The 12,560-nt window shown below is 35.2% G+C and overlaps 1 protein-coding gene across 13 annotated transcripts in view; it reads left to right on the top strand.

Annotated features, from left to right (window-relative positions):
• LOC105328967 (partitioning defective 3 homolog) overlaps positions 1 to 12,560 on the top strand; it is a 41,167-nt gene that overhangs the window by 18,384 nt on the left and 10,223 nt on the right. For 8 of the 13 annotated variants that reach the window (XM_066073935.1, XM_066073941.1, XM_066073934.1 and 5 more), the window contains 9 exons: positions 241 to 381; positions 2,768 to 3,010; positions 3,401 to 3,985; positions 4,530 to 4,681; positions 5,109 to 5,242; positions 5,670 to 5,711; positions 7,594 to 7,713; positions 9,044 to 9,295; positions 9,762 to 9,827. In XM_066073935.1, the coding sequence (XP_065930007.1) occupies positions 241 to 381; positions 2,768 to 3,010; positions 3,401 to 3,985; positions 4,530 to 4,681; positions 5,109 to 5,242; positions 5,670 to 5,711; positions 7,594 to 7,713; positions 9,044 to 9,295; positions 9,762 to 9,827 (1,735 nt within the window). The remainder of the gene's footprint in view (positions 1 to 240; positions 382 to 2,767; positions 3,011 to 3,400; positions 3,986 to 4,529; positions 4,682 to 5,108; positions 5,243 to 5,669; positions 5,712 to 7,593; positions 7,714 to 9,043; positions 9,296 to 9,761; positions 9,828 to 12,560) is intronic. The other 5 variants (XM_066073938.1, XM_066073943.1, XM_066073939.1 and 2 more) reach the window with 5 other exon arrangements.

Here is a 12,560-nt window from a genome sequence, read left to right as displayed (position 1 = left end):
ATCAGATCAAACAAGACGAGAAACTTTCAGGTTTGATAATGATACACCACTGGAAGCAAAACGTGATCTGGCTTTTCGCATTAAGTTACTGTTACGAATTTATCATATACCATTTATCATTTCCATTTTAAGGTGAAAATAACAAATGCATCTCTTTTGAATCAACTGAACAACATTTAATTAATTAAATTTTAACCATGTTTTACTGTAATAGAATATGTCTGCTTGTGGTGATTTTAGGTTAACGGAGAGGACCTGACCGGTAAGACCCAGGCTGACGTGGTATCCCTTCTCCGGAACGCTCCAATGGGAAGCTCCGTTCGACTGGTCATCTCCAGGCAGGAAGTGATTGACGAGAAGTTCCAGGTGCCAAGAGAGCTGGTAGGTCAATAGTTGTCATAGTGACCATACGGTCAGGTGGAATTGTGGGATACCATGGTTAGTATTTTGTGAAATGTCAAAAATACCTTCCACTTAATTAACACCGTACTGTTAAAAACTTAGATATGTGTCAACTTTATTAGCAAAATAAGATTGTAGAAGTTTTAATACCTGTGTCAATATAAGCAAAGTTATAACTTTCTCTAATGTAGAGCTTTGTAATGTTAAGCAAAATCAGAGTTTTCTTTTAAATATGATATCAAAGTAGAGAGACTTAATGAATGTTAAAATTGACTTTCCATTTTGCCTACTCTAAGCCTGTAACGAATAAATAATGTTGTGGAGATCTCTCCTATATCTTCACATGTAATTGCTCTATTTTCTGATTGGTCGATCTAGATGTTTTTATAGACTGGTCCTCTGTGCCTGGGAACCCAGTGATGTGTGTTTCTGTCTGTGTGAATCTTAACGTCTGATTGGCTAATTAACATTCCTCTAATAGTCTTCTTTTGAGTGGCTAATTTACATTTACCATTATCTTATCTATTCAATTATTATCTATTATGGTAGCTCACAGAAATCCATGCCCTCACTATTACATTTTTGGTTTGTTAATGACTGTCTATGGAAATTTGTAGGGTTGTTTAATTGAATGAATTCCATAAAAGGAGAGGCTTATATTAACTTTAATAGTCCAACAATTTTTGGAGACTTTTTTTCTTGTAAAAGACCTTTTGTACATAATTTTTATACTGCTTTATATACACATGTTAAGACGGCAAAAAGCTTATTATCCATTGACATAGAGTAATTTTAGACCAAGGCAAAACATAGACAGTCAACCAATTTAATTTTTAACTTATTGCATGATATATTGGCCTATTTTGTTATATATTTGCATTTGTGAGGCTTGCCATGGGTGTGAGGCAATGCTTTTCTGTGATCTGAATTGCTATTCTGTCTGCAGAGATAATATTGTATAAGTTTCTTCCTTTCTTCCTTTCTGGTCTCAATATTAAGAGATAGTATGTTCTTTATGTATATTCACAACATAATGGGCTTTGTTATTTTGATCATTTATGATACATAATCTTTTATTCAAATATTTTGCTTTAGATTTGATTATTTTTCTTACTATCTGTATATCAAAAACTGTCTATTAATAACATAGTAAGATTCAGTCAATTATGCTCTCTCTCTCTCTCTCTCTCTCTCAACCCCCCCCCCCCCCCCCCCCCCTCTCAAATTTTATTTATTTATTATTTATTTATTTTTTAATTTAATAAATTCTTTTATTGTGACAAAAATAAGGCTGGGTTTCATAGGCTTAATCTGTATCTCAATTGTCTACATTACATTATGCTATGAACAAACTGTTTTTTTATTGCTCTCTCTCACACTCTCTCTCTCACTCTCTTAATATTCTCTTTCACTACGATTTAATAATCAATGAATATCTTATTTCCTATGTTTCATAGATACTATATGTTGTAGTTAATTTAGTGTCTCTATATGACATAGATGTCTTGCTAGATAATTGTACAAGTAGAGATTGACAGTACATGTAGAAGATCTAGAAGTCAAGACCCATCATTGTATGAATTTTATGGAGCATGGGGAATGAAAGGGGATTAGGAAGTTTTGTTGATCTACTGTTTATTTTTTTTTTTTCAATTTATAAAAAATTAAAAAAGAGTATCGCAAAATTTTGATTGGTGGCTTTTAGGGTATGTTGGTAGGTAAGTAAGGTTGGGAGGGAGATTGATAGGTATTTAGGCAAGGATAAAGGGAGGGGGTACGTGAATTTGGAGGTATAGAATGATTTGATGATTGGTTTCAAGTATGCCGTTACCAAGGATTAATTCATACATGGGTCTTGACTGCACTAAAATCAGTGTGTCAAACTAAACCTCATTTTTTATATCAATTAACTTTTGTCCTTTTTTGTGAAATATTTGTAACAAGTCAATTGTAGATCTAATTAGTGTAGATCTAGATAATATTTTTTTTTCTTTCTAGTCTTTTTTTCACTAAATTGTTTTTGTCCAGCAAAACAAGTTTAATGATTTTATTTGATTCATTTGAAGCATTGACTAAAATCCAGAGCACACACTGATTGCATCCGTACTGACAATGTATAATCATGTGTATTGTTAGAAATGGCTCCAAATGTGGAATATTCACAAAATTATGTAAAGATCTAACAATTTTGCTGAAATGTACATGCCTTATTATCAATTTCTTTTAAATTTTAATAAAGCATTTCGCTGAAAATAAACATTTTGAGATCTTAAAAAGAAAAACTTGAAGGCATTTGGAGCCCCTCTAGAGTTTTGATTGGCGTGTGTATTAATGTTGTGCACTCACTGGGCCCTCCCGATTTCAGCGAGACGATTCCGTCTCAGAAACCCGTCCTGTCTTACAGCCGCCAGAAAAAACTGGGGACACCGACGGACTGCTGACGGCCAATCGGAACAAGGAGATCCTTCGCCTGGACATTCCCCTGTCCGAGTCAGGCTCAGCTGGCCTGGGGGTCAGTGTCAAGGGCAAAACTATGACAACTGACAGAGGCACGCGGGACCTGGGAATTTTTGTCAAATCTGTGATTCATGGAGGGGCAGCTAGCAAGGTAGGGTACATGATTATTTTCATATATACTGTATATTTGTATTTCTTTGTAAGTTTTCATTTAGAAGCAAGGTAGGGGATGTTTCTGTAGAGTTGATGTTAGTATTATTGTTAGGGTGACATAGTGAAATATATATTTTAAATCTGCCCACAGGTTCTGGCACAAACTTTGAATTGAAAGTGTTGAAAATAAGGCAATTTAAATTTGAAAGGCATAACAATTTCTATATTATTGAATGTATTTACACTGTGACTTATCAAGTTGTATGATTAATATCTTTTGTATTAAATTGATACTAACAATTGATTACATACTGTTAGAAATACACTGTGACCCATAAAGTTGTATGATATCTGCCTGTAAATCAGTGAATTATGACTTACATTGAAGGACGGACGTCTGGCGGTCAATGACCAGCTGATTGAGGTCAACAGTGAGAAGCTGATGGGGCTGTCCAACACAGACGCCATGGAGATGTTACGCCGCGCGATGCAGCTGGACGGTCCCATTCCAGGACACATCCACCTGGTGGTCGCCCGTAAAATTGGGGCACCCTCCCCCTCCCCCTTCACTCAGGAAGCCTCCCCCGATGCTTTTGTGTTTGGTGCTAATAATAGAATGGTTCGCGAGACCGACCATGCAAAACATTCTCTTATGAAGGATGCTGATATGGTTGAATCACCCCGACTGGACTACATGGACGGGGGTTCCGGGAAGGCGAGGAATTTCTTGATAGATCGCCTGACTAACGGGGGACTACGGAACGAATCCTACACCAAGGCGACTCGAGACGAGTTGGATGATAGTGCTATGTCACATGACCAGGACGATGGATTCCGTAATCAGTCCTACAATCTAGCCCTGCGGGGCAGTGGCAATATCTTGTCTCCGGGGACTTCGCCATTTAAACCCATGCAGAAAAGTACCCCCTTTGTGGACCCCAATGTCATGATTGAGAATGATGACGAGGAGATGGTAAGGGTTAAATCATATCTCCATTGTTTACTTTATGTTTCATACATAAGTATGGAAAAAACACATGTATATGCAAGTCTCCATCTAATAGACATTAAATTAGTTTAAGTTTTCTTGAAATAGATAAGCACACATTTTATGTTGACTGTAATACATGTACAATATTAGGACTGCTGTTACTATGCTGACTTTTATGGTACCTGTTTTGACTGTACTGTACTATGTTCAGCATAACTACATTGCATGTAACTATGTTGACCATTACTAGTTAACACCTACTACGTTGACTTATATTTTATTTACTATATTGACTGTTACTATTTTGATGGATTTCGATATGTCACCTACTTTGTTGATTGTTTCTATGTCAACTCATATATCACCAACAATGTTTACTGTCATTGTCTATGTTACATGAGAGACGTCAAAGGAAGCGACCCTACTTCACCATCTGTGTTGAACTATCTTGATGTATACTGTGTTGACAGTTTCTATGTTGACCCTAACTATGTTGATAACTGTATTAATCCTTACTATGTTGCAGGAGAGCCGCCAGAGGATGCGGCCCCACTCCACCATCGGCTTTCTCCATCACAACCACTCTAACAGCTCAAGCTCCGAGGACCTAAACCAGCAGCCTGTGTGGCTCCAGGGTGGAGACTGGGGACCCCCGGGGAGTCCAGGGGGAGAGGAGCTGTAAGTATCACAGTAAAGCTCCACAGGAATGTTATGTGACAAGCAATAAGGCCCCCCCCCCCCCCCCCCCCATGAATTTTACAGACTGAAGGGCTTATTAGAACATGAATTTCCTGTCACAGTGCCTCACATCAATTACATGGTCATAAGAGTTGACTGCCTTGCTTAAATTTCTTGTGGCAAGCAATAATTGAACTTAGCCTCTTGAGTCTGACAGTCAATTTTGATGTAATTGTACTATGCAGTCAATGTAGAAATCTAGCTTATCTTTGTGTTGGAAACAAGAATTAAATAATTTAGGTTTTAGTTTTAGAAACTGGCGTGATGTTGAACCATTGAATCCTAAATAATTTAAACATACATAATGAGTTGTTATTAGGCTTTTGGTTTGAGAAATTATCATGATGTTGAATTGTACAAAAAACAGGTCCCCAACCAGTCCTCTAGGAGAGTTCAAGCGCGAAGGCTTTGGTCGACAGAGCATGTCCGAAAAACGAAAAGGTCATATTGATCCAAGTCGCAGTGAGGTTTATCAACGTGTCAAATCAAGTCGGCAACGAGGTATGTTTTCTATTTTGCTGCAATCTATGCTTATCCTTTTAATATCCAAATATTTTTATGGCTGCAAAATAACATTTACATATTCATGTTTGGATAAATTCACTTTTTAAACTGAGTTGTATTTATTTTCAAATACGACAATAAAATTATCAGTTTTAAATAGTAGCATTTGACCTAATGGTGCAATGCTCAAGAAACTGACTGATATCTCCAAACATTATCATTATGTTATTGGCTTGAGTGACAATGCTATCGATTGACTATTGGTTTATTCATATGTTCCTGATTTACGATTGGTTAATTCATATGAAACTGATTGTTGATTGGTTTATTTATTACGCTACTGATTGTTGATTGGTTTATTTATTACACTACTTATGGATGATTGGTTTATTTATTACGTTACTGATTGACAATTGGTTTTCAGGATTTGGAGAGGGTCGAAGAGCGGCATCTTTTCATGTCACGGGTAAAAAAAAAAAAAATAACAACACTCTTAGAACAGAATTGCAGAATCTTGTTGCATCTCTTCATTTGTGGGAACTTTGAGCATAATTTTATTTTTATTTGTTTAAAAAATAACCAGGGGCTTTTTTCCTACTTCAGATTAGATCATGAATCCGTCGTCTAACAATTTTACTTTCATTTCTAAACAAGTAACAATGAACCACATTGAGCAGATTAAGCCTCCACTTGGCTCTATAGTTAGAGATTATGTCATTGGTAACATGTTGGATAGAATAATATTCAAGTTGAAGGCCTCAATACATTCTATTTTCCTTTTCATTTGAGAGTAATGTAGATTATTCATTTTACATACTTATTCTAACTTTTAACTCAATCTAGTTATTAGTAATTAATGCTTTTAATTAGGTAAGATTTCGTTGAAATAATTTTGCTGTGATGGGAGTGACAGAAAAGGGGGGAAAAATTGAAAAAGAAAGCAATAAAAGTTAATTAATTTGAAATTAAAACATCTGAAGTTATATAGATGAAGAAAGTTATCAGATTTTGAGTTAATCCTGTAGTTAATTACATTAAGCTTTTATTATGGGGGTAGGGTAGGTGTTCTTTTTTTTTCTTGGTTATAGGAACAAGATTCTCAGCACTGCCTTATATATTATGTGTACTGTATAACTAGGAGCATTTAATGTAACCAGGATGGTGAAAATAATCAGTACGGGTGAACAATTCAGCCACAGAACGCACAAATATATAGCCCTGTCTAATTCTGTGTAATCTGGAGCAAGAAAGCTGTTATATTTTAATGATATGCTTATGTCAAATTGTCCAGTGTCTCTGGAAGTAGAATATTGTGTCATGCACTTTGAATGTGAAATTGCTTTAAATTGGAAATATTTAATTTTGGTGGAAAAAATTATGAACACGGGAGCTTAATGACCCGAAAAATGTAACAAAGGTCAAGGTGACCTGGATGACCTATTTCCTGCTCAGTTGTAGCTAGCTTAAAATGTATTCTTCTGCACCAGGATGTGTGTAAATGTTATCATTTTGTACAATTTCGATGACATATAGGTTATAGTCCACTGTGTAAAACTCTTAACAAGCTAAGTGTAGAATTACATATATCAGTGTCACAGATATTGAATATTTATCTATATAGCCATTGCATATGAGTGACAGCAACCATATACCTTCAGTATTTTGTATAATGTATTGAGATAGCTCTAAAAATCTGCAGAAGTAATGATTGAGTAAAGCTCAGTACATTTTTCCTACCTCTATGCAGCATAACTAATGCTAGTTAGGAAAACAATGTATGACTATTTACTACATTGCTTTGTCTTCTGTCATTTCATTCCCCTCCCTCCATCAATTATAATTTCATCATCCATTTTGTCAAAATAAATTCTTTTTGTTAGTACTCGGTATTTCAGTGTTAGGGTTGTCATTAGAAACATTTTAACAAGAGCTTGGACTTTGGGTGGTTGTGTCAAACAGATTATGACGTAGGCCTGTCTATTTCATTGTTGGCCAGTCAGCCACGGCTCTCTGAAATCAACAAGATTTGTCTGGCTTTTGAACTATGACTACGCAATCGGTGCATATTTTGCTTGAAACCACATCATTTTTAACTTGCTTAGACGCAAGAATTAGATAGCTACGTCCTACTGAAAGTCCAAGGTCTTTTGAAAATGGTTCTAAGTTTCTAAAAACATTTTTCACTGAATGAAATACCCAACAGTCAAAAAACTAATTCATAGTATGCATGTGAGTAGTGAAGTATTGGTGACCAAGTGTCATCTGTATGTGACAATTATCCTTTGAAGGACAAAGGTCACAGGAAGTGGTTTGTGTAGAGCCCTCTATAGTCCCTATGTTTACACTAGGTGGCGCCATGGGAAGTCTGAAGCGGGTCGGATCAGCGGAATCTCTCCTGAGTCGGAACTCTAGGAATCGCCCCCGAACTTCTCGGTTACCCCCCTTACCCGTGCATGGCCAGCGCATTAGTATGTATCAGTCCGAGATCCCTATATTTGTCAGTCATCATCAAGAGACAAGGATTTTGGGGCGGGTGGGGAGGATTGCAGTTTGGTTTGTTCATGGTAATCATTTTAAAAAAAAGCTAGGTGCAAGGATTTCATGTTTTAATTTTGAAAATGAAGAGCAAGTTTTAAGACCAATAAAGACCAACTGTTTTATGAATTTGAATTCCAAGCTTTTTTATGTGGATCTTTCATCATTTTATGGTTTATTAGTTGATAAGCTAGTTGATGCATGGTACAATGTATCAAGCTAGTGTTGTCCTCGAAAACAATTTATCAGATGGTAATTTTCGGTTTTAATTAACCAATGAAGAAAAAATGTTTTGCGAGGAAATTTGTCCTGCTACATTTTTAACAAATCTTTTTGATGTCCTTCTGCTCATTTGGTGATGACTGACTTCCCTTTGTTTCTTACAGTAACGTTTGTGCAGTTTAATACAATAGTTGTTTGACTCTAGCATATGTACATGTGACCCACAAATTAAAACTAAGTCACACTAAACAAAATTATTGACCTTACTTAATAGATCATTTCTATTGAATTTAATTCTTACAATTCTCATAAAGTAGAAGAGTAATAAAAGCCAACAGGAAATTCTCTTTCCTAAATACTCCTTCAATACTGATAATGTTAAGGTCAATTATATATTATAAAAAAAAAAGGTCAATTATTTCAAGGTAACATTAGAATATTAAGGAAGACTGAGAACTCCAGGTTCAGTCTTATGTCAAAGGTCAAGGTTATGTGTATAATAAATAGGGGTCAAGGTAAATACTATTTATAGTTTGAATAATATAGTGGACTAAGTGCAACATACTAATTGTTTTTATATACTTTATATAAATGTAGCTACATTACTGTTATCAAGATTACATTACTCATGATAACCAACCTTTTTCAGTTTTATAATCAGTTAATCATTTTATAACACATGTGCTAGCTAACAAGATCATGTTGAAATTAAGAAACTAATACATAGTCTTTTAACGTAGCCAATACTAACAAATTTTACTCAGTTTTGCTCCAACTACAAATGACTTTAAAAACTGTTTAACAGTAAGCCTGAAGTTTACCTATATAGACTCATATTCTATATATAACCTGCCCTTAAGCAGTCAGGTTTTTTTACTCTATAACATTAAACCCAAGTGTTGCCAAGACTAATTCTTTGTGTCAACTGTCCATAAACCTGTCAGTTTTTGACAGTTTATCAATAAGCCTGAAGTGTGGTTTACATTGACTAGTACATGTACATGAACTGTCCATAACCTGTCAATTTTTCCTCCCCCACAGCTGACCGGCGGGCAGTAGAGCCTCCACAGTCCAACCTCAAGCGATTCAGCTCCCTGGAGAATCTGGCCCAGATGACCCCTGGGGACACAGACGAGAGTAGGGAAAGCTTGAACGCATCTCAGGAGAGCCATGATGACTCACAGAGGGGCGGAGTCAAGCTGGGACGGGGGCGGGGCTGTAATCTTAGTTTCCGGGCCGCCGTGGACCGATCGTACGACCCAGTGCCTCAGGAACTCAGTACTATGGATCCCCGTAAGTGTATAACACATCTATCAATACCCTCCTGCCCTAATCCCATAAAGCTCCAACGCTAAAACAGAATCATATTCAATATCAAAAAGGTATCAAAACCCCCCTCCAGAAGAATCAGATTTCAAGCTCAATCCTAAGATATTAAAATCTTCCCTTAAAAAATAAATAACAAACCCATTCCCCCCCAAAATATCCGAAAGTTAAAGTCATTTGTGTGAAGTGCAATGTTTCCAGCCTAGATTTACATGGCAGTACAGTATATAACTTGACTTGGATCTATTCATAATCACCACATTGTGAAGTTTTGCAGGACTCCAACTTACATATTTTCATATTCATGTGTTTTTACTGCCCTCATTTATTCAGACTTTCTCCCATTCATTGAACTTAATCATTTAGTTTCTGGATGGATAATTTAATAAGAGCCTCTCATCAATTGATGTACAACATTTTTTGTGTCATATAGAAGTCCAAAATGAGAATCAGGAAGGAATTCTGGAATCCAGTGGTGGCTTCACTGTAGGAGAACATGGTACATCCAAGTTATGAATGGTTACCGTGACAACCAAAAACCTTCAACCAATCTGATTCTCTTAACCAGCTAACTTAGCTCCACCTTATGTTATTAGCCTGCATAATGTTGATTGCTTCAAACAGAAAATCATTACAGGAAAGAAACTTTAATTTGTAGATTAATTTTTTGTAGATTGAGCAGGTTTCAAAAAAGCAGATTTTTGTGCTTCAAGTATTAATAGAAAGCTACAGATCTTTTTTTATCAGACGAGTTTGATATATTACTGAGTGGTATGATTTTGAACTAACATTACTAAAACACAGTCACATCTATATTTATACAGTGAAAAGAAAAGCTTCATATAAATATGGTATTTTTAATCATAAGTTTTATCTATCTGCAAATTGAAGTACCTTAGCAATTTTGATACTGAAAAACTCGCTAGGTTTTAATTACTTGTAAATGTAATAGAATTTTATTTATCCAAGTGGGCAATGTTACATAATTAGTTAGTGAAGAATAAAGGGAGAGAACTACATATAGGTGGTTGTAAAGGAGCTGGAAGGCAGAGAGTATTGGTTGTAGAGGTCAAAGGTTGGAGGTCAAGGTCATTTGTATGATGTGCTGTCTGTGTTATCCACTTTATTTTGGGAACATTTGACCTTTAATATTTTTGGCATGAGTTGTTTCTTCACTGAGATTGTTGTGCCACCTTGTTTGTGCCATGGCATGATTTATATGCTATTGTGTCATTTCACTGAGTTTTGAATGATTATCATTTCACTCCACTTTTGAGTTTACAGCATGGTTAGTTTTTTTGTTGTTGCACGATATGAGTTTTTGGGCATGATTGTTTTGTTGTATCTTTATGACTTTTGTAAAATTACCTATCAAAGTTAGAAATTTGCATGATTTCTCTTGTATGTCACCCGATCATACCTTTTTTTGCATAAACACAACTTAATGTCACCACAGTCATCAGTTTATGGCATAAACACAACTTATGTGTCACAGAATAATTTTTTTATGCCACTGTAAAAATAAATTGATTGCTAGAACATTTTCAGTGTAACTTTGATAATTTGAAATATAATTTCTGGTTTATCAAATTTGAAATATACTACGTGAATTCAAAGAGGGGGAACAGGCCTGCTATCTGTATACTAGTAGATTCCTTTACAGTACGTTCTCTCTTTGACTATAGACTCTGTTGACCAACTGCAGACTCCACCATCTCTTGATATTCTGAATGCTTTGTTGTTTCATTCAATTACTTTTTGTTTTGTGTTATTCGTTTACATAATGAATGATTTACAAATGTTGTGCATTGTTTCATGTTGTTTTCTAGAATTGCAGTTGTTGTCTTATGTTCGTAGTATTGTTTTAAGTGTATGTTGTTTGTCATTGCATGATGTCTGGTATTCAAGTTGTCCTATGTTTGTTGTATTGTATCAATTGAATGTTGTCTGGTATGATGGTATGTTGTCATGATGTTTGGTATTCCAGTTGTCCTCTGTTTGTAGTACAGTATTGCTTTAAGTGTATGTTGTATGTTATTGCATGATGTTTGGTATTCCAGTTGTTGTCCCATGTTTGTTGTATTGCTTTATGTGTATGTTGCAATTGTATGTTGTTGCATGATGCCTGGTATTCTAGGTGTTGTGTGACAATGTACACACATCAGTATTGTGCGAGTTATGTGTGATGTTGCATGATGCCTGGTTTTCTAGCTGTTTTATGTACACAGTACATACAGCACAGAACAACTTTAAAAAATCGTTTGTTTGTTTGCCCTCACCAGACCAATTGATGAAAAATATCCAGACTCAGGATGTTTCTAATTACATGTAATAAAATCTGATTTTAAGAGAAGATTTTATTTGGTTGAAATTCAGTTGTTTGCAAAAAATTTCATTTTAATTTTTAGGCATTTTTAAAAAAAAATAATTTCCATACCAAAAGACTCAGAGTTTAAAGGCAAACAGGCATTGACTTATAAGAAGTGTTGTGTGATCTTACATTGTTTATTGAGTTCCACTTGCTTTCATGTTGCAGGAAAGTATTCAGTGGACTCAGTAATAATTGTTCCATACTCAGGATTACCAATATTGGTGTACTTTATTAAAGATTCCTTTATCTATGACTTAAAAGGAACTAGAATATTAAAAAATAACATTTTTACCAGTTTGTTTAATAAAAAACTTAGATGTATTGTCTTTAAACCTTGAAATATAACCATTCTCATAAGAAAGCCTCATTTTCAAGTTTCTGCTTTATTGTTAAATATTCTCATGCACAGTCTTAGCAGATGATTTCTTGCTATAGTGTAAGAACATCATTTTTACATGACATACCAAACATCTTGATAGTGTTTTAGTGAAAATTGAATACAGAAAAGCTGCTATTGTCCAACTCGCCCAACTTTCACCAACATTTTAAAAATTACTCAACTCGATTTTCAGCTCAAATTGTTAAAAGAAAAGTATCTAAACTTGAGCCCAATACTTAAATACTTTGGCTGACCTTTGACTTTAGAGGAAAGTTGGTGAAGGTAGGGCCTGGTTTGATGGATAGCTCCTATTGTTTTAGAGTTCCCCACACACAGGATGTTGTAATAGAAATTATTTATCGTTATGTTTCTCTGTGTTCACTTTAGAATATAATAATCATTGTATATGTTAAACTTAACACTTTCCATAAAGTATATAGTCAGTTACTGTAGTGTTTGTAATTTGCATGCCTTTTAAACAT

The sequence above is a fragment of the Magallana gigas genome, chromosome 10 (genome assembly GCF_963853765.1).
Source record: "Magallana gigas chromosome 10, xbMagGiga1.1, whole genome shotgun sequence".
NCBI lineage: Eukaryota > Metazoa > Mollusca > Bivalvia > Ostreida > Ostreidae > Magallana > Magallana gigas.
This window is presented reverse-complemented; position numbering and strand designations above follow the sequence as displayed.